This window comes from Ptiloglossa arizonensis, chromosome 8 (assembly GCF_051014685.1).
Source record: "Ptiloglossa arizonensis isolate GNS036 chromosome 8, iyPtiAriz1_principal, whole genome shotgun sequence".
Taxonomy (NCBI): domain Eukaryota; kingdom Metazoa; phylum Arthropoda; class Insecta; order Hymenoptera; family Colletidae; genus Ptiloglossa; species Ptiloglossa arizonensis.
Window position 1 is genome coordinate 20,835,605 of NC_135055.1, and position 27,187 is coordinate 20,862,791.

General features: G+C 52.1%; 1 protein-coding gene across 33 annotated transcripts in view; it reads left to right on the forward strand.

The window, feature by feature from the left end:
* Positions 1-27,187, forward strand: part of Shot (dystonin-like protein short stop) — an 80,288-nt gene that overhangs the window by 35,140 nt on the left and 17,961 nt on the right. For 22 of the 33 annotated variants that reach the window (XR_012992886.1, XM_076317510.1, XM_076317513.1 and 19 more), the window contains 15 exons: positions 48-1,253; positions 1,354-1,437; positions 3,068-3,289; positions 5,632-5,747; positions 5,835-15,447; positions 18,156-18,302; positions 18,417-18,640; positions 18,712-19,506; positions 19,590-20,443; positions 20,602-20,891; positions 20,982-22,025; positions 22,115-22,592; positions 22,671-22,840; positions 22,915-26,558; positions 26,876-26,887. Coding sequence is in view for 32 of the 33 variants with exons in the window: in XM_076317510.1 (XP_076173625.1) it covers positions 48-1,253; positions 1,354-1,437; positions 3,068-3,289; positions 5,632-5,747; positions 5,835-15,447; positions 18,156-18,302; positions 18,417-18,640; positions 18,712-19,506; positions 19,590-20,443; positions 20,602-20,891; positions 20,982-22,025; positions 22,115-22,592; positions 22,671-22,840; positions 22,915-26,558; positions 26,876-26,887 (18,899 nt within the window). In the remaining variant the exon portion in view is untranslated. Of the gene's footprint in view, positions 1-47; positions 1,254-1,353; positions 1,438-3,067; positions 3,290-3,853; positions 3,941-4,532; positions 4,876-5,554; positions 5,573-5,631; positions 5,748-5,834; positions 15,448-18,155; positions 18,303-18,416; positions 18,641-18,711; positions 19,507-19,589; positions 20,444-20,601; positions 20,892-20,981; positions 22,026-22,114; positions 22,593-22,670; positions 22,841-22,914; positions 26,559-26,875; positions 26,888-27,187 lie in introns of those variants that run through there. The other 11 variants (XM_076317541.1, XM_076317509.1, XM_076317525.1 and 8 more) reach the window with 6 other exon arrangements.

A 27,187-nucleotide genomic window follows, 5' to 3' on the forward strand; every position in this document is an offset into this window, starting at 1 on the left:
CGTCGTCGAGGTGTTTCGATCGTAAAAATTAATTGGCTTGTTTACAGATGTCGATCGAGAAGGGAGAACAATGCACGTTGTACGACAACTCGGGTCGGATAAAGTGGCGCGTAAAGAACCAAGAAGGCGTCGAGTCCCCCGTGCCGGGGGTCTGCTTTGCTCTTCAACCACCGGACAAAGACGCACTCGACGCGGCGGAGAGATTGCGACGTCAGTACGACCGAAGCGTCGCGCTCTGGCAACGGAAGCAGCTGCGACTGCGTCAGAACATGATATTTGCGACCATCAAAGTGGTGAAAGGTTGGGACTTGCCGCAATTTTTGGCCATGGGTCAGGATCAGCGAACGGCTATCAGAAAAGCGTTGAACGAGGACGCTGAGAAGTTGTTGTCCGAAGGCGACCCAGCGGATCCGCAATTGAGACGATTGAAACGAGAAATGGCCGAAGTGAACAAGCTGTTCGACGAGCTGGAGAAACGAGCCCGAGCGGAGGAGGAGTCGAAGAACGCGGGACGTATTTTCAACGAGCAAGTCTCGGCCCTTCAGCAGGCACTCGACGAAGCGGAGAGGGTCTTGAACGGTCGCATAGCCGCCGCGTTGCCAAGGGACCTCGACAGCCTGGAACATTTGGTTCTGCAGCACAAGGACTACGAGCAGAGCCTTCGTCGCTTGGCACCGGACTTTGACCGAGTCCAGCAGACTTTCCGCGGTATCACGTTGAAGACACCAGCGATGAGGAACAAGCTCGACGCCGTAACCGGCAAATGGAATCACATTTGGAACGCCAGCAATCTGTACATCGAGCGGCTCAAGTGCGTCGAGATTCTGCTCTCCAGCCTCGAGGAAAACACGACCATCGTTTCCGAGTTCGAGGTAAAATTGGCCTCGTTCGACGAACTTCCGGCCGACCTGAAGAGTCTCCAGAACGTGCTGGAGGATCTGAGGATTCTCCAGAACGCCATCACGCAACAACAGAGCTCTATGGATCAACTGAACGAGGACGCGCACAACGCCAGACGTCTCGTCGAGAAGTCGCGACCGAATCATCGCGGTTCCCACACGGACATGGACCGTTTGGACGTCGAGGTGAATCGATTGAACGCCAGATGGACGAACGTGTGCGGTCAATTGGTGGACAGGGTTCGCAGCGCGGAAGCGGCCTACAGTTTGGCGCAACAGATGGAGCACGCTTATCGCAACGAGGTCGATTTCGTGGACGAATCGTACGCGAAACTGGAGGTGGAGAACGCGAAGGTAACTCGCGTGGATTCCGTCCGGTCGAATCGTATCTTAAAAATTGCTACGTTCGCCAACGTTCCGTATTTATTACCCGTATGTGTAATTTCGTTCGTAGAATCTATTGAACAGTGTGGTGGATCGAGGCCCGGCGATCGAGGCGGTAAATGTGACCGGTGGTCGATTGATACGCGAAGGAAAGGTAAGACGAGACGCGAGACGCTCGCGACTGGGTATTCGCAAGCCTTCGGTAGGCTCAGCTAGCATATTAGGTAGCCTTAGGTAGCCAATAGCTTACGGTATGAACGCTTGCGTGAATGGTACGTTGCGTGAGTCCTTTTACGTACAGTGGCCCCCACTTTACGGGAAACGTCGCGCGATCCTCGATTCGCGTCGCGATGTTCCTACGTTCGCGTCTTTTTCCTATCGACCGTCACACCCTGTTGTCCGTGAAGTCTACCTCGACGACTGCTAGATCCGTGAGGTTCTGCTGGGAAGATGCTGATCGCCGTCGTCCATGGTTTATCCTCGTGGATCGTCGCCGCAATCACTAGGTGAGGGTTACGCCTTACCGTTCTCACTGTCGCCGCAATCGCCACGATGGACCCTCAACACGACACCCGGCATCGATCGCGACCCTTTCAGCGGGTCTTTTCAATGGGCTTTTCGATGACCGAGTCGATCGTACGACCGGGGAATCTCAACCATGGCTCGTACGAGGCTCGTCGAGTCTCACCGATCAACGTATTTAGACATTTTCGAGTTTTCAATGTTCTTTCCAGGGATCAAGGACGCATCGTGAGCTATTTATTCCTCCTTGCTTCGCGTAAACCGAATATCGCTTTGATCGCCTGGTGTATCGTAGCGGCTGTACATATACAAGCGACGGTAGGGCTTGTCCCGAGGCTAACGCTTAACGTAGGCTTGTTCACCTGAACCGAGAAACAAAGGGATCGTCGTTCGAATACGAAACGGGTCCGAGGTATCGGCGGGGGGACGAGTCCGCTTCTAATCCATTTGTTCTCGCTTCGAAACACTCGGCTGTTCTACACGAAACTCGCTTCTAGTTCCGCTCTCGGCGGTACGTCTAACTTTGCGCACGCTCCGTTTTCAATGGACACCCGGAGGCACGGTTAACCGATCGTTCGCGTTCAACGCGAGATCTCGCGGGAAAAAAAACACACTCGGACGGGAGGATTTGAAGAACTGGAACCGGTCCACGAGATTCTTCCAAGGTAAAGAAAATCGACGACGAAGGAAACGGTCTCCTTACGTAAGATTTAACGCGATTCGATCCCCTGGTTCGGTCCTGTGCGTTCGAGATGACGGAACAATTAGAAATTGCAACGCGTGGGCGTAGATGTCGTCCAGTCCTGCGTAGGAACGTTTCCTTCTATCGACTTCTGTCTCGCTTTACTCGGAACCGTTGCGTAACCCGTTCCAGTTGCCGCGATCCTCCTATTCGGGGAGGTGACTACGTCGAGCTTGATTCACGATACTCATGGTTTCGCTTAACACGAGGCACTCGTAACACGTACAAGGTTTCGGTATCGTCGCTTCCCCGATATCGGTCCGATCGAGCGCGAGCGAGCCGCGGAAAAATCGCGCGCGCGAGACGTTCTCTCCTTGGAAATCGGTCTCTCGCGGCCGCGTGACATCATTCCAGGCGTTCTCTCGATCGCTCGCTCGCTCGCTCGCTTCCGCAACCTGGGTGCTACGACTCAGGACCATGGTACTAGGGACGCTAAGGGGATAGAAGGGTAGCGCGACTCACAGGCGAGATCAAATGTAACATATCCGCTAACCGTAACGGGCTAACCGAAACCCCTTAGATCTATGGACAAAGGCTTCGAGCGTTCAAGGAACAATTGGAAGATATCTGCCCGTCGATGGACGCCACGGTGAAGAAGCCGCGGCGAGAGTACGTCTCGACGGTCGACGACGTCGCGCGAGACCTAGATACGCTCAACAAAAAGTACACCACGCTCGTGAATATACTTCAGGAGCGTGTCAGGCATATGGCGTCCCTTCATCCCGAGGATGCGTCTTTGCAGGTCAGTACGCTTTCTTTCGTTATTTAGAAACGTGTATTCGAGTATCGTCGACGAAAACGCGGATACGAAGCGGGTACCGTTCGCGCGTACGAAAACGTCGGTCAGTCGGACGGAGCGCGCGCGCGTGCGCGAGTACGTGACGATCGTCGCGATCCGAGCACCGATTCCGAGCTCTGACCTCGGCTGGAAGGCGTATTCGGTCCGCGAAATGTTAATTCGTTCCCGTGGTACGTGAAGAAAATTCACGACGATGGTCGCGCGTATATCGTTGCAGCGGTGGCCGGGCAACCGTCGCGTAACGGAATCGAATCGGTGTTGGCCGTAACCGTAGGTAAAAGTTTTCATCGTTCCCGCTTCGCGCGAGATCGATACGGGCGCGCGGCGAGTGGCTCGATAGGCGCGAAGAGGCGACGGCGCAGAGAAGAACTTTGCACAGTTGGCGCTGACCAGCCTCGAGTGGGCTGCTATTCGCGTTGCTTGCCGCAGACACGTACGAAGAGCTGCCGGTTCGAGTGCCGGTCGGTTTACCGTCGATTCATCGCGAACGAACCGCCGAGCCGTTTTCGGTAACGCTACGAAATGCGCGTAGACGTCGGCCTCGCGGCCAACAAGAGGCCGTCCACCACGCCCGGGATCAGGATCGTACGCAAGGTACGAGATCGCGAACACGCAAACTGGGACGATCGTTCACGGTTCCCCCCGCGTACCGACGCGAAACGTACGTCGTGCCGCGACAGAGTGCCGATAGAGTGGCCAGAGTAGAACGAGACCACGGGTGGGGATATCCGCGACGATAGCGTTAACTTGATTTTTTTTTTCTTTTTTTTTTTTCGTTCTTTTTCTTCTCTCTCCTCTCCGCTGTCACGTGCACCGTCTCGCTCGGAGCACGTGTTGTGCTCAGCTCGCGATCCGTTCGTCATCGATTACGCTAGCCTTTAATTTTACACGGATCTCGAGGCCGACACGGCACCGAGAAACGGAACGATCCGTGACTCGCGTTCTCGCGGTTACGCGCGTGGATCGCGCGCGTCTCGCGACCGAATCGATCCCCTCGCGCGTTGCATCGTTGAACAACGCGTCGTTCGTAACAAAGGGCACACGCGCGCGGTACGAGCGCGAACGAACGAACGAACGAACGAGCGAGCGAACGCCCACGGAGAAAGACGCACGCTACCACCTCGCCGATGGAGATCGGAGTCGGTCGCGTTTCTAAAAAAAGAATCTGTGCTTTTCCACGCACGGATGCCTCGTTTCTCGGGTTTACGAGCTGGCCGGCCTCGTGCCAACTCGAGTCCGAGTCGGTCGTCCGTGGGGAGAGACTCGCGGTGATTAAATGCGCGTCGCGTTTCGCGCGAACGAACGCGAACATGTTCGCCGTGAGACAGCATCGCCGACAGTGACACGGAGACCCGACACGCGACACGAGCCACGACCAGTGTTCGTTGAATTCCATACGTCGGACCGGAGCACCGCGAATCGATGCTCGAACCTTCCGCGGTTTAATACGACGCGGAGCACCGCAGCGACCGCTCGACACTATGGACGGAATCGACGCGACGATGCTCGATAAGAAAATCGTTAACGCGGTAAAACGTTCAATCGTTGAGTACCGGGGGTAACACTCGTGCGTCCTCGCGGTGCAGAATCGATCGCTTCCGGCGAACGAGGTGGCTCGTTATTTATTTTTTTTTCTTTTCTCACTTCTCAACGAGTACACGTTCCGCGTGACTTTCGACTTATTCTGTTGCGCCACACGGTACTTAGTGAGTCATAAGTCGTTGCAGCGTTTATCCGATGTGCAACTTCTCACTGGCTACCGTATTTCGCGCGAGCGCTGATCGCGTACGGTTTCCACGGAGGCGTTTAAATTCCTGCGAAACTTTGCCCCGCTCGAACGATGTATCGTAATTGTTGGTAGTAAGAACGTTCCGTTCTCTGGACAGAGAATATCTTGAATATCTGGCACGCCGAAGAAGGCTGTAAATTCGTCGAATCGATTTTCGAGTCGTAGCCTTAACGTACGTACGTCGAGTCCAATTCGTTACCGTGCACTCGCTGGGAAAACGTTTGCCAAGTTTCGACGCTCTGCCAATGTCCCGCGATGACGATCGATCGTACCGGAGGATGGACTCCGATCTTATCTGTAATCTCCGCTATCGGTGAACGCGAACTGGGCGTCGATCGAAGCTTCTTAATCGAAGCCTCTCGAGAGATTCCCCGACACGGAACGCTCGTCGTAACGCTTTGATCGTTTAGTTTGTTTCGCGAACGGAAAAGAAAATGGTTTGTACGTTTCCGAGTGTGGTTTGTATCGCGTGTAACGACGTACACGAATGTTTCAGCGCGCCCTTCAGGAGCAAAGGCCGCTCAGGACGTTCCGTACCGAGTTCAACATCTACGAGAGCAGCACCTCCGAGGAGCGGTACACCTCGACCACGACACATTACACACAATCGCAGTGAGTAAACTCGGCCCGGAGAGGCATCGGTGATCGCGAGGCGGTAATCGTTTCGAACGATTTTCTGATTCGTTGCTCGTTCGCCAGGTACAGCTTGGAACGACACGAGAGGACCGAGAGGACCGAGAGGACCGAGACTGTACTGTCCAGCGACACGACGACCCGAGCATCGAGTTCCCAGGAGGGTTCCCGTCTCGGCCAGGATGCGACGATCGTTCCGACTCCTCGCGCGGAGAGGGAGAACGAGATCGAGCGCGAAAAGATCGTCGCGCGGAGACGCGAGAACGAACACGCGGAGAAGAGGGAACGCATCGTCGAGACGGAGGAGAGCTCCTGGTCGGGTACCGGAAGCCTCAGCGCCGGCAGCGTGCACTTTAGCGAGAATAGGAGTCTTAAGAGGATAGAGCGGGCGGAAGAGGGTATGGGTACAGAGAACGTAATTGAGGGTATCGTAGATCCGAGGACCGGGAACGTGTTGAACGTGGGCGAGGCGATTCATCTTAAGATCCTGGACATTAGGAAGGGTAGGATAGTGTGCTCGAGGGACGGAAAAAAATCCGTCACGATAGAGGAGGCGGCCCGCGAGAAGTTGATCGACGCGCGTCTCGCGGATCGTCTGCTAAGCCGGTTCGAGTTCGACGAGGCGGGACGACCGGTGACCGTACTGGAGATGATCCAGCGGGGGCTGTACGATGCGGAAAAATCCGACGGGGGTGGGCCCTGGGACAAAGCGAAGGTAACTTACAGGCAGAGCACGCCCGTAGACGCGATCGACGCGGTTAGCGTAGCCGATGCGATAAAGGACGACGGGGACGAGGGGTGTGGTAACGCGATGGACCCGCGCACGGGCGAACTCGTTACGGAGGACGGTGAGAGGCTCTCGGTCGAGGAAGCGCACGCGAGAGGCTACCTGGCGAAGCTGGACGTCACCGTTACAGTGAAGAGGAGCGCGTTGCCCCTATCCGACGCGATATCCCACGGATTGGTGGACGAAACACTCGGTAGGGTGCTGGATCGCGTCACCGGGGAAACTTACGCGCTGGACGAAGCGGTCGATAGAGGAATACTGGATCCCACCGCGAGGGAGATCGTGGACGCGAAGAACGACAACAAGGTCACGCTCGTGGAAGCGATCGAGCAGGGTATCGTTAATCCAAAGACCGGCAAGTACATGCACGGACTGACGATGGAGAAATTGTCGTTGAGGGAGGCGCGTCGAAGGCGGCTGATCGTGAAACCGATGACCCTCAAGGATTGCCAAGACTCGGGGATCATCGACGACAGCGGAAAGATCACCAGTCCGGTCCATCGAACGAAGCTGACCGTTACCGAAGCGATCGAGAGGGGCGTACTCGACACGGATCGATTGAACTCGATCGTCGACCAGAGAACCGGCGAGAGGGTCACCCTCTGCGAGGCGTTGAATCGCGGATTGATCGATCCCGAGAACGCCACATACAGGGACTCCACGGACGAGTGGACGATTTCGGAAGCCGTCGAGAAGGGACTGATCACTTCGCTCGCCCAGAAGACGATATTCGACGTGGACGGTTTCAAAGATCCACTGACCGGTGAGTTCGTCACACTGAACGCCGCGTTGTTGAAAGGTTTGATCAGCTCCAAGTCCGGCGGCAGTTACATCGTCGATCCCAATACGGGGAAGACGGTTTCCCTGGCCGAAGCCGAGAAACAACGATACGTTCGACCGGAGGTTTCCGAGATGTTGAACCGGGGGATCGGAATCGTCGAGGAGGGTCGAGAGATCACGTTCCTCGAAGCCGTTTTCTCCGAACGTCTCGATCCCAAGACCGGTCTCCTGTTGGATCCCAGGACCAAGAAACCGGTGCCTCTGGAGAACGCGATCAAACGAGGACTCATTACACCCGATGGTGCCGCTTTGCTCACCGGTTTGTTAAACGTCACTGTTACCACGCAAACCGTGACGAAAGTCAGGGAACTTCGACAAGAGCAGCTCGAGAGGATCGTCGACGAGATACCGACGAACCAAACGGAACGAGAATCTTCCGTCGATCGAACAATGGATATCGACGAATCTTTCGAATCCTCGCTGACCGATAACCTGCCCAGAGCAATCGGCACGACCACGACCATTATCACGAAAGAACCCGTAATCTCCTCCACGGAGACGGAGACGAACGCTACCGTGAAAAACAAAACGGAATCCGTATTGCGAACTGTAATAAGAATATCCCCGGACGACGACAGAGCCGTCGTGCGGCAACCGCGATACGTTCAACGCAAGGATCCGGATCAAGATCAAGACACCAGCATCACCGTTGACCTAACCACCGAGAAACTTTCCAGAGAAACTTCACCGACCGAACGACGCGTGTTTGAACTTCCTACGGAGGGATGGTCTCTCTCCGAGGCGATCGAACGAAAGTTATTCGACCCAACCACTGGTCTCTTCATAATACCGGGAACCGACAGATTGGTGTCGTTCGAGGAGTGCGTCAAACTTCGAATAATAGATCCGAATTCGGGTCTGGTGATCGACCCGAACAACGGCAGGAAGGTGTCGTTGCTGCGAAGTCTGGAGAAGAACATTTTGGATTCCACCGGTCACTACGCCGAACCGGAAAAGATTACCATGAAAGAGGCGATCGGCAAAGGATCGATCATCCTGGCGGGTAAACACGTCAGTGTGGACAATTCGCAACAGAGACTGCTCCGAATCACCAAGGTGTCCGGGGAACCGGACAAATTGGAGTTGTCGCGACTGGACGATCCGTCGAAACAGCTCGAGATCAAAATATCCGAGTCGAGTCAATCGATACCCGATCCTGTACGTGTCACGCGCGGTCTGATCTACGATCCGAGCACGGCTTTGGTCATATCGACCGAAACTGGTAAATCCAGCGAGTTGCTCTCCGCCCTGTCCGACGGTACTCTGTCGCACGAGGTGGTGATCGTCAAGGACCCTGTCACGGGAAAGGACATCAGTATACAGGAAGCAGTACACCGTGGTATAGTCGACACGGAAACGGGGGAGTACAGAGTCGACGAACAGAGGAAGATATCGTTACTAGACGCGGCAAAGTTCGGTATAGTGAACGTGATTGGCTCGCCTCTGGTACCGGTCGCATCATTCACCCCTACGACCGACTCCGGTACCGTACTGTCCCACGACATAGAAACCGAATCCACCATCGACGAGGAAACCTTGCCCGAACAGGAACAGGTGATCGGTAAACCCACCGCGTCCACTTCGTTCTCCGAATTGGACTCTGCCCTCGGTTCCACGTCCGTGGTGGATTCCGTGACCGATTATTCACCGACCGCGGCTACCAGCGAGGAACACTCCGTCTCGAGAACCGACGGAGAAGCCGAACCGGACACGGGCGCGAGTTTCAAGCCCAGAACGAGCCTCGAGACCAGGAACAAAGTATCTCCTGAGAAGACTCAGCCTCCAGACGGTGAAACGAAATTGATCATGCTTCAAAAGATGAGAAAGAGAGCGATCAAAGCGAAGGACGCCGTCGAGAGCGGTTTGATCGACGCGGAAACTGCCGAGATTTTTGCAAAACAGATGTCGAACGACAATGGTAAACTCGTCACACTCTCGGAGGCTATCCGCAGCAAACAGATAGACGCTGGATCGGGGAAGATCGTCGATCCTCAACGTGGCGACGTTCTGAATATCGGCGAAGCTGTCGAGCGCGGAATCTTGGACCCGGAAAGCGCCGATGTTCTGATACCTCTAGCGAAGAGTCTCTCGATACCCGGTCTGTATAAACAAGGTCTGTTGGATCCTCAGGAGGGTAAGGTCGTTCACCCAGAGACCGGTGTGCATTTGACCCTCAGGGAAGCGATCCTCTGCGAGATAGTCGATCCCCTGTCGAAATTGACCTGCTCGAACGGTCGCACGGAAACTCTTCGCAAAGCGATCGAGAACGATCTCGTCGATCCCGAAAGATCCTTGATAAAGACCAGCGAAGGGGTTAGCGTCGGTCTGGTGAAAGCTGTCGAGAACAACGTGTTTGCGGATTCGGACAAAGGGCACGAAAGGATACCTCCGGCTGGCATGACGTTCACAGTGGCCCTCGAACGCGGTTTGATTGACGCAACCGGCAAGGAGATACGACATCCCATCACCGAGGAGCTTTTACCGCTCCGTGACGCCATAGAGAAGAACTTTATAATGTCGTTGCCGTGTCCCGTGACCTCGGACAGCATGGAGGTGACCAAAGCGTTCGAGGCTGGTCTGATCGATCGCGAGAGGGGGGTTTTCGTTCATCCGACCACCGGTACACCGATACCGATATTCGAGGCCATCGAGTCCGGTTTGTTGATGGTCAAGTCGCCGAAACGCGAGTCCAGCAGTGTCGCTACCGTCGGTATCACCGAAACTGTCACCTCTTACCACACTGAGACCACCAAGACCATCGATATTTCGCAAGGTTACGCGTTAACGAGCGCCACCGAGGTACGGAACATCGAGACCGGTGAAACATTCAGCATCGAGGAGGCACGTAAAAGAGGTATCGTCAGAGACGAATCGGAACGCAAGGAAGAGTTCACCACCAAAGATATCAAGATGACGTTCGACGACGCGCTACAGAAGGGACTCCTCGAGATCACGGCCGGTACCTACACCAATCCTTCGACCGGTGTAGCGATGCCCATACGGGAAGCCATCGAGAACGGTCTCCTGGACGTTTCTAACGATCAAACCGACGCAACTACCAGCACCGCGACCCAACTGATCGATCGAATCTACGACGAGAAAACCGAGAGGTTCCTAGATCCGGATACCAAGGAATCTTACACGCTCAGCCAGGCGGTGGAGCTCGGATTGGTCGATCCGAACACTCCGCTCTACGACACCAAGACCACCGAAACGGTCACGACCAAAGAGGCACTTGAGAGGGGAATCATCGATCCTGTCACGGGGAAGACCAACGACACCGAAGGTCGCGGTGTTTCTCTGAAACAGGCCGCGAAATTGGGACTGTTGGCTGTGGTGGCTGCGCCGGTTCTCGCCGGTAAAGCGGTCTACGACGCTGTTCGCGACGCTACAGCGAACAAGGACAAAACCAAAGAGATCGATAACCGCGCGAAGGAGGAAACCGTGAAAATAACCCACCGGATGGACGAGAAGAAAGCAGAACAGAAAGTTTCGACGATCGCGGTCCAACAAACTTTGTCCGAAGTGGACAGCTCTACGGAAATTGTAACGATGGTAACGGAAAAGTCCGCGGAAGAGTTGTCGGCGGACGAAACGATCGAAACAACGAAAGAATCTATTCGGGTGCAAGAGCAAGAGGAGAGAGTAGAACCGACGGAGGAGAGAGAGGGTAAAACGGACGAACAGCTTATTCCTGATGAAATACTAGAGGAGTCTACGAAGCTGCAGGTAGAAGAGAAAGAAGAATCGCAGACACAGGTGACGAGAACCGATGAATCACCGACTGGACCGAAAACACCGGAAGAACGTTCGGAGACGAAGGTGAAAATGGAAGAAACGAAGGTGAAAGTAGAAGAAACGAAGGTGAAGGTAGAAGAATCGAAGGAGAAGGTAGAAGAAACGAAGGTGAAGGCAGAAGAATCGAAGGTGAAGGTAGAAGAAACAAAGGTAAAAATAGAAGAAACGAGCGAACTTCCACAGTTACCCACTCAAGTGGAAAAAACGGAGGAAGATTTGAAAGTGGAGGATCAGAAGGTGGAAGAAATGGAAGGGATTGTCACGGAAACGGACAGCGTGGAAGAGACTGAACGATTGGAAGACGAAGATCGGGAAAAGGAAACCGAATTCGAACACGAGGAGATCGAGAGGAGGACCACGATCGAGGTAACGCCCGAATTAACGATTCAGGACCTCGTCGATCGAGGAGCATTCGATCCGGAGAAAGAAAAGTTCGTGGATCCCGAGACGGAAGAGGTGGTCTCGTTCAGCGACTTTGTTCTTGATCTTGGCATGTTCGATCCGGACGAGGTGTTGGTTAAAGATCTGACCTGCAGAACCGAGGACAAGTACGTGACTCTTCGCGAAGCCATTAGCAAACCTTTGGTGGATAGAAACCACGGATACATGGTCGATCCGAAGACCGGGAAAAAGATACCGTTCTTCCAAGCGGTGAAGCAACGTTTGATCAAGCAATTGCCAAGGATCGAGGAGTGCGAGCCCATCTACGAGGTCGATCGTGAGAGTCAGAGTCTACGGGACGCAATCGAAAACGGTTCGTTCGATCCTCTGACCTGCGAAGTTCGCGATCCTGTAACGGGTAAAACGTTGAAATTGAACGAAGCCATCGAAGCTGGACTGATCGACCTCAACTCGATCACCGTACGGGATCCTGTGAGCGACGAGATCTCGACGCTTCAAGAGGTGTTGGAGTCTGGAAGAAAGATCAACGTCGAGGAAGCATTCGTATCGGGACTGGTCGTCCCTAAATCTCGCAAACCGATTTCATTGGAAGCGGCGATCAGGAAGGGTCTCTACGAGGAGGACACTGGTAAGATACTGGACAAGTTGACCGGTCAGTCGATAGACGTGGAGGAGAGCGTGCGCAGAGGATTGATCGACGCGTTCATCAGCGAATGCGAGGACACCAAAGCGGGTACGTTCCTCTCGTTGGAGGAGGCGTTGAGCGGCGAGTTGAAGTTGTTGGATCCGAGTACGGGTAGGTTACGCGACACCAAAACGGGCGAGCTGCTCCCGTTAAACGTTGCCTTGAGAAGAGGCATCATCGCTACCACGGGATTCGTTCCTTCGTTGACCGACACGATCGTTCAGGAGTACTATTGTTCGTCGACTGGGCTGGTAGCGAATCCCACAACCGGAGAGGAGACCACTTTGAAGGAGGCACTGGTCACCGGTTACGTCGACGGTGAGACAACGATGGTCAGGGACGATCGAAACGACCGTGTTCTGTCACTGCAGGAGGCCGAGGAGAATCAGCTGATCGATCTCGAGAAAGGAATATTGATCTCACCGCATTCCATGACGTTGGACGTTGCTCACGAGAAAGGATACATCCTCAGCACCCTGAAACCGTGGTCCCTGCAGGAAGCTCTCGCTCATCAGACATACGACCCGGAGAAAGGTACCTTCGACATAGATGGCACCAGCTACACCCTCGAGAAAGCCCTCGAGATCGGTTTAATCGCCAAAGACAGTCCCTCGGTTAAAGATCCGAGGAACAGCGAGATCATCTCTCTGGGCGAGGCCATCAAGCAAGGTCTGATCGAACCCAAGACCGGCACGGCCCTCGATCCGACGACCAGCTCCCCTCTGTCCCTCACCGATGCTCTCGATCGTGGACTCATCGTACCAGCGAAGCGCAAGATCTCCCTACCCGAGGCGGTGTTCAAGGGACTCTACGAGCCCACAACCGGTCGTTTCATCATTCCGGAGACCCGGGAGAAGTTACCGACCGATCGTGCGATCAAAGCTGGTGTCATCGATCCCAGTACCGCGGTGGTTGTACGCCAACCGAACGGCAAAGCGATCACCTTCGACAAGGCCATCAAAGAACTGATCGTCGATCCGAAAACGGGTACGGTGACCAACGAGAAAGGTAAACGGGTAGATTTCCGCGAGGCGTTGGAGCACGGTTTGCTCCTGGAGGCGCGAAGACCGATGACCTTCAGCGAGGCGATTTCCAAGGGCATCCTGGACGAGAGAACGAACATGTTCCTGGACCCACAGACCGGCGTTTATCTGAGTTTGCTCCAGGCGATCCAGAGGAATCTGATCGACGCGGGCTCGGTGACGGTGAAAGACGGCAGAAGCGGTTTCCGCGAGAGGATATCCCTGACCGAGGCCATCAGAACCGGGTACATCGACGGCTCCACCGGCAAGGTGAACGTCACAGCTGACTCCGACATGTCGCTGCAGGAGGCCTACGACGCTGGCTTGATCGTCGATCTACGAGCGGCCGTCTCCATCCAACGTGCGATCCATCAAGGACTCTACGACGAACAGACCGGGAAGATCACCGATTCCAGTACAGGAAGAGCGGTCACTCTCCACGAGGCGATGAGGAACTGTCTAGTCAGTCCCACGCTCCCGTGTTACTGGGACAAACGAGCCGACAGACTTCTGTCGCTCGCGGAGACCTGTCGCGCAGGAGTCATCGACAGACGATCCGGAATGTTCAAGGAGCCGGGAGCCAACAGATCCGTCTCCCTGACACTTGCCTTGCAACTGGGACTGATCGTCGACATCGAGACCACAGAGTTCAGTCTTCACCAAGCGATCACGATGAACATCTACGATCCCTCGAGCGGAAAGTTCACGCATCCGTCCACCAATCAGAAGCTCACGCTCGCGGAGGCGTGTCGCTCGGAGCTGATAGATCCCCTCTCGTCGATCGTACGGGACTCACGATCCGAACGCTACGTACCGCTCGCGGATGCTGTTTCGTCCGGTGTCGTCGACGATACGCGAGGCACCTACAACGCCCTCGACAACGAGGGACCAATCGATCTGCGAGAAGCCCTCACCAGAGGACACATCGTTCCCTCGAAGTTGCCACTGGGCATAGAAGAGGCAGTTAACTGCGATCTGTACCGAAGTCAATCCGGATTGTTCGTCGATCCTCGAACAAACGAGACCCACGATCTGATCCACGCGTTCGACGTCGGTCTCCTCGATCCCGACACCACAGCCCTCAAGGACGCCACCACCGGACAGATCACCTCCCTCTTGTTAGGTATCGAAAACGGTGCCATCGACGTACCCCACGGACGAATCCTCGACTCGAAAACCAAACGCGCCTATCCCATCGACGTTGCCCTGGAACGCGGGCTTCTGGTCACCCTGGAGAAACCGTTGACCCATCAACCAACGCGTCGAAGTCTCACGCAGAAGGACGAACCATCCCGTCGCGAGTACACCTTCCAGGAAGTGATCGACAATCGTCTGATCGATCCGACCACCGCCGTCGTCAGGGACCCGAAGACCGGTAAATTCGTCACGATAGAGAGCGTGCTGGCCGATGGAATACTTCCGAGTCCGAGCGGGAAGGGAATCATGGAGTCCCATACGCTTCGTACGTCCGATGGGAAACTTGCGCCCCGTTTCGTACGATTCGGTGACGTCGAGGTATACTTGGTGCAACCCCTAAGCTTCGAGGAGGCGATGGAGAAGGGACACTTGTCCACGGAGAGCGGGAAACTCACCGATCCGAAAACCGGTGATCTGGTGACGTTGAAGGACGCGGTGGGTCTCGGTATCGTGGACTCGGATTCAGCGTTGATCAAAGACACCAAGAAGAGGAAGTTGGTCAAGTTGGCCGAGGCGTTCAGAAAGGGTCTGATGGACGCCGAGAAAGGCAACGTACTCGAGACGGAGACCTCGAGGCTGTACCCGTTGTCGAAGGCCCTCGAGGCGGAGCTTCTGATCACCCCTAAACGCGGCCTGTCCTTCAACGAGGCCCTGGAGTTCGGATTGTACGACACCGCGACCGGTAGCTTCGACGACCCCTTCCGTGTCGCGTCCGCGTTAGATCGCGAACCCGCTACCTTGAAGGAGGCGATCGACGCCGGCTCGATCGATCCGTCCGGTACAGTGATCAAAGAACCCGGGACCGGTAAAATCGTTAGTTTGTTAGAGGCTATAAGCAACGGGATAATAGATCCTAGAGCGGGCAGGCTTATCGAAGACCCATCGGGAAAGAGCCTTGACTTCGCGAAAGCCCTGGACCAGGGTTATATTCTCACCGCAGAAGCTAGGGTAAGTGGCACTCTATCTTGCCTCTCTATTTCTTTCTTCTTTTTCTTTCTCACACGGCGGAACTCGTCGTTCTTACACGGCGTTTTGTTGCATCGGTGCACACGAAACTTGTTCATTCGTTTCGTCGGGAGAGGGTGGACACCGAGTTTGCTACCAGTAGAAAGTAACCGCTAATAGAGCGCTAAGTGTAACGATATAGCGATCGATAGCAGCTTACGAATGCGAAGCATACGTATGTGTAGTGAATCCGTAACTCGTCCACCCTTGCTTCTTAGTTACTCGACGGACCCGAAATTTTTTTATTTTTTTTTTCTGTACACGGTTTCGAAAATTTCGATTTTTGTTCATTTTACAACTTTTTGATTTACTTTTCTTTTGTTCGTTTTCTTTTTCTTCAACGCTGACAAACGAGCAAATATTGTACATACGTGGTAGATTTTTTGTACTCTCGGTACATCGGCGAACATTTCGTGTGCACCAACCTGACGCTCCACCTTACCCTCGCAACCTTATCCTCGCTGTTAATTTTTGTCCTTTATTTCTCTCTCTCTCTTTTTTTTTTGTCATTTTTGTCGATCTGTCTAATTCGGTTTTCACGCCTTTCTCTACTTTTTTCTTTTTTTCTCTCTCTTCGTTTACGTTTTACGCTATTTATTTTTGTCCTCTATCTTTTCACATCTAATCCTCTCTTTTTAACCGCTTGCCAAAGGTTATGGATCGTTACGTATTGTACGCTTACGATGCATCCTGTCGACTATCGCTCTACGTGTGCGACGATAGCCGACCTTGTCTCGCGATTGTTCATACTATCACTACCGTATGATGCTTGCCGGTAGCAGCAAAAACTGTAACAGCAACAGCGATAATCGTAACCAAATCACATCGTTGAACATCACTCTCCGGCATCAGAATCCCGCATGGAGAACCCTTCGAGCGTGCCACGATCCGTTCCCACGAACGAACCACGGTCCGTAACGACCTCCGAATCGATCGGATTCGATCGTCTCGAATCGCGAGAGTTTTTCGTCAACGCATCGATCGAGCGGATCGATCCGTTTCACGTGGGGCGCTCTCCTCCCTTCTTTCCCTTCGTTCGCACTCGCATCTCATACACACCAGGACGCACGTCATTCGTTTCACGTAACAGGGGGCTATAATTATCATACTACTAATCGACCGGTGTGCGTTTCGCCGATTAAAACGAAATAGAAAAAAAAAAAGAGAAACAAAAGAATCAATAACGACTGCGTTCGCCCGCAGAAGACGTCTAATCACTCGTCGTAACTCGCGGGTGTTAACTCTAACGCGATTCTATCGATCTTTCGTGTGTCGCCTGATCGCATCGGCAATGCTAACTCGATCATAAGTATTAATCGTAATAACGTTTGTTGTAATTTGCACGTTGGTTCGCGGAACGTTTCGCGCTTCCCTTCGAACGACTCCTGGACACGGTGCGATCGATGTCTCGATGTATCGTCGTTTTTGTTTCGCGATCGATCGTAAGATCGATACCACGGATGCACGGGACAGGGGTACGGATAGAAGGGAAGCGTGAAACGATGCGAGTGAAACGAATAATGGTATTAACGTCGTGATCATGACACCGATGAGACACCTGTACTCTTCCCATGGTATATAACGAACGAAACCATCGAATCGACAGCGACTAGTCGTTCAACGCGTGGCCACGTGTTACGTGTGATCGCATGCTTCGACAGGTTTACCATTGGACGCACACCACACACCCCCCCACATTTATCAAAACAATCTGCCCCAAACCCCGTAAAACCCCCAGCCCGATTTTTATTACCCATCGAACGAACCCATTTATTTCTCGATCTTTTTACATTGCAATTGTTACACTGAAGTTTTCCTTTTTTTCAGGTATTATCGTATTCGTTTTTAGCTCGATCCTGTTTTACTTTCTAGCACGAGTTTGCGGAAATCTCACGAGCACGTAGCATACAGCCCTGGCATTCACTACCGTACGAATCCCGTCGTGTCGCGAACGCGCGACACGTTTCCTTCCAGCTCAAAAACCACCCTGAAATGCCCCCCCGAACAACCATGTCCCCCCCTATTCGTCATTTCGTTTGTCACAGTCGTCATTTGTCGTATCGCGAAATCGTATTCTTTCAGTTTATATATACTTGCTTGCAGACGCGTCTTATTGACGAGAACGCGGCTTCCGTTCTGTTACCATCGTTCGCTTGCCGACTGCATATAAGAACAAAACCACGTACGGGTACGAGTATGCAGTTCGATTACTCGCTGGCAGATCAATCAGACCTCTTGGGTTCTTCTAAACTGTGTTTTTTGTTTTTTTACTTATTATACATTTATATTGTATACATATAACGTTGTCACGTTTTTTTACGTTCCAAGTGTGTGTATGTGTTTTGCATGCGTGAGATACGTTTATAAGCTTACCGTATCCCCTTACTTTTTTTTTCCATATATATATTTATATATATTTATACATATATACATACAACTTTTTTTTTTTTTTTGTTTTCTCCGTTTACGACTTAACACGTTGATCCTTACAGAGCGACCGCCGTTGGTAAGGGGGCGGTTTTTCAATTATCCTTCTCGTTACGTTTTAAGAAAGCACGTTAGACGATAACGTATACCGTTAAGTCGCGCTCGCATTGCCCGTTGCGATTCGTATCAACATCCGCACGTTTCTCTGTTCCAAATCATTGTAGCAAGCGGTCGAGGAGAAGTACAAGATGTGCGACGAAACGTCCTCGAGGTTGCTGCAATGGATATCCGAAATCGAAGAGAAATTGGCCAACCAGGACAACGTCAAAGAGGACGTCGATCAGCTTCGAAGTCAGATAAACGCGATGAAAGTAAGCACGATCTCGTATCCGTGTAATTCTGGTATTCCTCGAGGGTCCAGCGACGATATCCTCGATAACTGCGTCGCTTCGAGATTCGACAATTCCTCGATTCCATGTTTTCAGGAGATCAAAGAAGACCTGGAAGCTCATGCACGACCGGTCTCCTCCTGTCTCGACCAAATTCGTCAGGTTGATCTAACCGGTGGCAACGTACTGTCCTTCGAAGAAGTGTCCACCTTGGAGAGAAACGGTCAATCTCTAAAGACCAGGTTCCAGAGAGCCACGGATCGAACCGAGAGAATGGTGAAACGTTTGATCGCCGCCAGAGACGAGCTGGTCAAATTCAAGTGAGTATCGCGAAGAGTATTTTGTTCTTCGTCTTCTTCTTTAATTAACCGACGATTCTTGTGTCCCGCAGGAACGAGTTGTCCACGTTCTCTCAGTGGCTGGACAACGCGAGGCGAGTCTTGGAAGAGAAGGAACATTCCCTCTCCGATCTGAACAGATTGAACAGCAGCACCGACGCTACGCGTGATTTCATCAGCGACGTTATCGCGCATCAGGCCGATCTACGATTCATCACAATGGCCGCGCAGAAATTCGTCGACGAGAGTAAAGAGTTCCTTCACGTTCTGAACGAATTCCGTACCAGTTTGCCGCAGAGATTGCCTCACAAAGAGCCGGTAGCCAGTCAAGACTCTCCCGTACGCGGCGAAGTCTCGATCGTCACCGCCCAATACAAAGATCTACTATCACGAGCGAATCTTTTGTCAGATAAACTTTCCGGGGTCGGTGGAAGGCAACGTGATTACCACGAGTCCTTGGAGAAAGCCAGAACCTGGCTGAAGGAAGTCGAACCCAAGGTTCACAGAGCCATCTCCGAGTCAATCGCGGCGGAACCGAAACAAGTCGAGGATCAACTGAGCAAAGCGAAAGCGCTCAACAACGAAATGCTCGCCAACGAACGGTTAGTGGAGAACGTGAAGGTCACCGTCGATGCTCTCTTGAGGTCTCTCGATGGACAACTAACACCGAAAGAAGTCGACGAACTGGAAGAGCCCGCGAGAGCCTTGGAAGACAAGTATAGACAGTTGACAAACGCGATTGGAGAGAAGTGTCAAGAATTGGATGCCGCGTTGGTTCGTAGCCAGGGTGTGCAAGATGCACTGGACAGTTTAGTGCTTTGGCTGAACAACATCGAGAGCCAGTTCAAGTAAGCGAGAAACTTCGTGGAATATTCTATCGGGATTGTAATCGAGCAGAATTGAACGTGGACTGTTGTTTGTTTGTTTGTAGGAACATTCAACGACCGGCCAGCTTGCAGAAAGAACGTCTGGAAGAGCAACAGAGGGATCAACGTCTACTTCAAGCGGATTTGGACAGTCATCGTTTGAGCGTGGAAGCGGTTGCAGGTAGCGCGCGGGATCTACTCACGAACTCGAGCAACGCACGAATCGCGAAGCGTATAGAGGGCAAGCTAAAGGACGTCCAGGGCAGGTTCGAGAAGTTGATGGACAAGTCGTTGCGCCGGGGTGAATTTCTCGATGAAGTCGCCCAAGCTCTCGGTGATTTCTTGGTCGAGACGACGAAATTCGACAGCTGGTATGCCCATATGATCGAGGCGCTCGAGTCGAGGGACTTGAGTAAACTGGATGTTGCCGAGTACGAGAACAAAATGACGAACTTGATGGACAAACGGGAGGACCAACGATCCAACTTCGAGGACTTGATCCGCAACGGAAAGAACTTGATTTCGAAGAAGGACGTCACCGACGTCGCTCAGATCAGAGACAAGATCAAGGCCCTCGAGTCGCAGTGGAAGGAAGTGAATAATCTGATCGACGAGAAACAACGGCTCAGCAAATCCAGAGCCGAGCAACTTTCCGCGTACGAGAAGCTTCGCGATCAAGTTATCGATTGGCTAACGCGCACCGAGAACAAAGTTCAGGGTCTCGAACCTGTTGCGGTCGACTTGGAGAAGTTGAAGAGACAAGCCGACGAACTGAAACCTATCCAGAAAGAATATCGCGATTATGGTAATACCGTAGACAAAGTGAACGACCTTGGAAGCGCCTACGATGGCTTGCTCAAGGAACGCACCGAAAGTCCAACGCGTCGTCGTGGTAGTACCAGTCCGACCAAAAGACCAGGTATATATCATAACCACCTTCGGTCCCTTTAATCGCTATCGTTCCTGCCTAATCGCTTGATAACATTTTCATGACGGTTCATCTCTTCATGACTGAACGATCATCACTACTCCATCACTGTCACACTTCACTCAACTCTCACACATTTTTTTTTGTAGTACGACGAATGTCACAAGACGGTCGCTCACCATCTCCCGCTAAATTGTATGCAGCTCAAAGTCCGGTCTCCCCAGGTGGTAGCAGCGGATTCAGTAGCCGCCGCTCCAGTCAAGACGGTTTTCACCTTGAGGACCTGTCGCCTGTTCGGCAACAGCTCTCCGAGATCAACAATAGATACGAATTGCTGGGCGTCCGCTTGACCGACCGGCAAACGGAATTGGACAACGTGAAGGACGAACTGAGGAGACACGTGGACAACTTGAAGACTCTGTCCCAGTTTCTGGAAAAGGTAACGCGTTTATTTCAACACCGAGTACATCGACCGATAGGAGGCACTTGTAATTTCCATTTGTGCAAGCTTTTCTTTTCGACTTTGCAGATTCAGCGACAAATACCGAAAGAGAGTATGCCGAGCACGAAAGAGGAGGCGGACAAGACGGCGAAACAGATCAAGACCGTGATCGAAGAGATGTACGAAAAGCAATTGTTGCTCGATACCACCAAGACTCAAGTACGTGATTTGGTCAGACGTAAGAAAGGGGCCGATGGTGTGGACAAATTGAACGATGAAATGGAAGACGTAACCAGCCGATGGAGATCGTTCAGCGAACAATGTAAAGATAGAATAAAGTTCCTGGACGACGTTAAGGACTTCTATGACACATCGGAGGGCCTGGTATCGTGGTTAGGATCGAAGGAAAGAATGTTGGACGCGTTGGGTCCCATCTCAGCCGATCCTAGAATGGTCGCTAGTCAGGTGCAACAGGTACAAGTCTTGCGGGAAGAATTCCGCACCCACCAACCTCAATTAAACCATTTGATGCAAGTCGAAGAGAGCATTCGGAACGTGGTAGGAACCGATTCCACGGATGGTCAGAAAACCAGTACGAAGTTAAAATCTATCGTGGACAAGTGGTGCGATCAGTTGGCCAGACTTGACTGGAGAGCACAGAGCCTGGGCGATGCAGTCGACACTAGTCGCGAGTTCGACGCGAGTCTGAACCGTTTGCGCGACGCTCTGCAAGGAATCTCGGATAATTTGGACGAATTGACCCTCGAAAAGGACCCCAAGGATCAGTTATGGGAAATCGAGAAACTCGATAGACAATTGGAAGGCCAAAGACCTCTGCTGGCCGATGCCGAAGCAGCGGGTGCACAGCTGTGCGAAGTTCTGAGCGATCCGGCATCGAAGTCCGAGATTCACGGAAAATTGACCGCCATTGGTAAACTTTACACAAATCTTCAAAAGAAATTGGACCACAAGAAAGCCGAGATCGAAGGTAATTTGAGAGATGGAAGACAGTTCGAGGCCTCCTGTACTAAAATCTTGGGCTGGCTTGGCGACGAGCTTGGAAAAACTTCCGAGAAATTGTTGGTATCCGCTGACCGGGATGTCTTGCAACAACAAGTCGATCATCACGGGGTAAGACGATTGCTTTGCCAATTTATCGTGTCTCGTGTCAAACCCTACTTTTTCTAATGTCTTTATTGTTTGTATTTTCGTTATTTTAGCCAATATACAGAAACGCAATGAGTAAAGAATACGAAGTCATTATGCTGCTGAACAAGGGACGCGATATGCTTGCACGTTCTCAGAAAGTGGAGAATCGATCTCTGCAAAGAGACTTGGACAAAATGCAGTTCCAATGGAATCGACTGAAAAGAGAAATGCTCGATAGACACATAAAGCTGCAAACTTGCGCGGAACACTGCAAGAAGTACTACAAAGCGCAGGATACGTTCCTACCGTGGCTTCGACAAGCCGAAGACAGACTCGAGTGTTTGAAACCAGCTTCCTTTAAACGTAAGGACATTGAGAAACAACTCAAAGAACTTTCTTCGTTCAAAAACGAGGTTTGGAAACATTCCGGAGAGTTCGAGAACAACAAAACTCTTGGCGAGACTTTCCTAGGAGCTTGCGACATTGATAAACAGAACGTGAAAAATGAACTCGGTGCCATGAAGACTAGGTGGGACAAGTTGAACAACGGTAAGCTTAATCGGCCACAATTTTCTTGATTTTGTTAATCGGATCGAACCGATATATCTAAACGAATCGATGTTGTAGATTTACTGATAACTACACAATCTTTGGAAGACACTGCACGACATTTGATGGACTTTAATGAGAATTTGCGAGATTTGCGACACGGCTTGCAGCGTTGCGAGGACAAGTTGGCGTCTCACGATGCTCTTGGTGGAGCGGCTAAAGATCCGAAACTTCTCGATAGAATAAAGGTACGCAACTGTTTCAAACGTTAGGACAAGTAGTTAGTTGGTTCGATGCTCGAAGGTGATATTTTTTGTTTCAGAGTTTACGAGAAGAAACGACGAACCTGAAGAAACCTTTGCAATGTGTAAAACAACAGGCCAACGACTTGGCGAACAAAGCCGGTGAACAGGGAGTCGACGCGACTCACTTGCAAGACGAAGTGGATAATCTAACCGATCGAATCAACGACCTGCTGTCGAAGCTGGACGACAGATGCAACGAATTGCAGAGTGCGGCCACCGCGGTTGCGCAATTTAACGATCACGCAAAATCGATCAGTCAACAGGTCACCGGTATCGAGAAGGAATTGGATTCGATGAGAGCACCGGGCAGAGAAATTAAAGTCGTGCGATCCCAGATAGAGGAAACAACTAAAGTGATCACCAAGGTGAACCGATTGTACGAAGAAGTCACCGATTTAGAGGGTCTCGGAGAACGTTTAGTCGATTTTGGTTTTGCGGCTGACGCAGTAGCCACGAGAGAACAAGTTGCTGGCTTGAAACGACAGGTCGGAAAGCTCGACGATCGCTCGCGAGATCGTCACGACGAGCTTACCGCGACTCTCGACAAACTACAAGAATTCTATCAAGCGCACACCACCATCATTTCAGAGATCGACGAAGCGAACGAACAGTTCAGGAGGTTCAAGCCGGTTGGGTCGGAAGTAGAATCTATAAAGGCACAACAGGAGGACTTTAGACTTTTGAAACTTCACAAGATAGAACCTCTGGCCTGTATGGTCGAAAATTGCAACGCACTTGGTCAGTCTTTGATTCAAACTGCCGGCCGTGACGTTAACACTAACAACATCGAGAAGGATGTCGACAAAATGAACGAGAGATGGAACGATCTGAAAGACAGACTGAACGAACGTGACAGAAGATTGGACGCGGGACTTCTTCAATCGGGTAAGTTCCAGGAGGCTCTGGATGGATTGAAGAAGTGGTTGACGGACACGGAGGAAATGATCTCCAATCAGAAGCCACCGTCTTCGGATTACAAGGTGGTAAAAGCACAATTGCAGGAGCAGAAGTTCTTGAAGAAGATGTTGACGGATCGACAAGTTTCGATATCGTCTTTGTACACCATGGGACAAGAGATGGCCGCTGGAGTAGATCCCAAGGAGCGAAATATGATCGAGGAGCAATTGGAGAAAGTGCTGGACAGATTCCAGAACATAATGGACGAGGCCATCGAGAGGATGGATGCGCTCGAGCAGGCAATGGAAGTGGCTAAACTGTTCCAGAACAAACTGACACCATTGGCAATTTGGTTGGATCAGACCGAGAAACGCGTGAGGGACATGGAGTTGGTGCCAACGGATGAGGAAAAGATTCAACAACGCGTCACGGAACACGATGCTCACCACGAAGACATTCTGTCGAGGAAGCCGGAATTTAGCAAGCTCACGGAAATAGCTAGCGAGCTGATGAGCCTTGTAGGCGCGGACGAGGCAACTGCTCTGGCCGACAAATTGCAAGACGTCGCCGACAGATACGCGGCTTTGGTCGAACGGTCAGAGGCGCTGGGCGAACTGTTGCAGAGATCCAGACAGGGTTTGCGTCATTTGGTTCTCAGTTATCAAGAACTTCAGGCCTGGATGGAGGGCATGGAGATACGATTATCGAAGTATCGAGTCTTGGCAGTCCACACCGAGAAGCTTCTCCAACAGATGGAAGACCTTGCAGATCTGACCGAGGAAGTCTCGACGCGACAGACCGAAGTGGACAGTACCACCGATGCCGGTTTAGAACTGATGAAGCATATTTCGAGCGACGAGGCCCTTCAATTGAAGGACAAGCTCGATTCCTTGCAACGACGATTCAACGACTTGGTCAGCCGAGGTTCCGACTTGCTCAAACACTCGCAAGAATCTCTACCGTTGGTCCAACAGTTCCACGATAATCACAACCGCCTGATGGACTGGATGCAGGCCGCAGAATCTGCACTGCAGTCGGCGGAACCACGCGAGGACGAGATCGTACGTTTGGAAATGGAGATATCGGAGTACAGACCTGTCCTGGATAAAATAAACGCTGTTGGACCGCACCTGTCTCAGCTGTCACCGGGCGAAGGCGCTGCTACCATTGAAGGTTTGGTCACCAGGGACAATAGACGATTCGATGCTATCGCGGAACAGATTCAGCGTAAGGCCGAAAGGATTCAGTTGAGCAAACAACGATCGTTGGAGGTCATCGGGGACATCGACGATTTGCTGGAATGGTTCCGCGAGGTGGACAACCAATTGCGTGAAGCGGAACCACCGAGCAGCGAGCCCGAGATCATCAGGGTACAACTAAAGGAGCACAAGGCACTGAACGACGACATATCCAGTCAGAAAGGTCGCGTCAGGGACGTGATATCCACGGCGAAGAAAGTGATACGCGAGAACGGTCAACACGAGGACACCTCGACCATCAGAGAGAAAATGGATGATCTACGAGAAACCATGGAGATCGTTTCCGGTCTCTCGGCGGATAGACTCGGGGCTTTGGAGCAAGCGTTACCGTTAGCGGAACATTTGCGCGACACTCACATCGGTTTGGTCAGCTGGCTCGAGGAGGCCGAACAACAGGTCGCCATGCTCCCCATGCCGGCCCTGAGACCGGATCTGATCGCTGCTCAGCAAGACAAGAACGAGCTTCTGATGCAGAGCATCAACGAGCACAAACCATTGGTCGAGAAACTGAACAAGACCGGTGAGGCGTTGTTGAAGCTTTGCAACGAAGAGGAAGGCATCAAGATACAGGACATTATAGAGACAGACACTGCCCGGTACGCTGCTCTCCGAGCCGAGCTACGCGGTCGACAACAGACACTCGAACAGGCACTCCAAGAGTCTTCTCAGTTCTCGGACAAACTGGAGGGTATGTTGCGCGCTCTTTCGTCCACGGCGGATCAGGTTCACGGCGCGGAGCCGATCAGCGCGCATCCTGGTCGTTTGCGCGACCAGATGGACGAGAACTCGGCCCTGGTCGACGAACTCGCTCAAAGATCGGAAGCGTACGCGGCAGTTAGGCGTGCCGCGGACGACGTGATCAGCAAAGCGGGCAACAGGGCCGATCCGGCGGTGAAGGACATCAAACGGAAACTGGAGAAACTGAACAAGCTATGGAGCGACGTGCAGAAGGCAACCAACGAACGGGGACACACCCTCGACGATGCGTTGACCATTGCCGAGAAGTTCTGGTCCGAGTTGAACGGTGTGATGTCCACTCTACGAGAACTCCAAGACGCTCTCGCCGGTCAAGCACCTCCAGCCGCTCAACCGGCAGCCATACAACAACAACAGGTCGCTCTGCAGGAGATCAGGCACGAGATCGACCAGACGAAACCGGACGTCGAACAGGTTCGAGCTTCTGGTCACGAGTTGATGGGTCTCTGCGGCGAACCGGATAAACCGGAAGTCCGAAAACACATCGAGGATCTCGACCAAGCTTGGGACAACGTAACCGCTCTCTACGCCAGACGCGAGGAGAATCTCATCGACGCGATGGAGAAGGCCATGGAGTTCCACGAAACGCTGGAGAACCTGTTGGAGTTCCTGCGAGAGGCCGAGGAGAAGTTCACGCACATGGGACCGCTTGGCAGCGACATCGACGAAGTTAAGAAACAGATCAAACAATTGGCCAATTTCAAAGCCGAAGTAGATCCTCACATGGTCAAGGTCGAAGCTCTGAACAGGTAACCGAACACGGTTCCTCACTCTTCGCTCCGTTTTGCGTTCTTTTTCGTTATTCTTTTTTTTTCTTCTTTTTTTTTTCTTTTTTTTTCCCTTTTTTTTTGGAATTCAATGTTTCCGGGGGCCTCGAAATGTCGGTATCACCGCCCTCCCGAAGTGTTTCACGCGTGTACAGTCTCTATACCGTATTTGTCTCCTGTCGCGCGTTGCTTCCATTTGTACAGTAACAATTAGCAAGAATTTTTACCTTCTTCGTGCAAAAACAGCGAGATTCTAATCCCAACTTTTGTTTTTTCCGCGCCGGTTCCTGAACGCATAGGAGTCTGACAAGGCAAGTCAACCCTCTCTCTGTGTTGTAGCTGTAGTTAGAGCATGGCTTACATTTTATTCTTTATCGTACTTCGATCACACCGAATACATATATATACACATATATATATATATATATGTATATGTATGTATATTCCCGGTGATACCCGTGTGTGGCACCACCCAAAACCCAATTTTAATCTCGTAATGTCCGTAACAGCCGTAATACCTCAATCGCGGTCGAATAATCGATATCCTTAACTCTCTCTCTCTGTCTCACCCATTTCTCTCTGTGTTGGTTGGAGTTATCCGAAACAGTTGT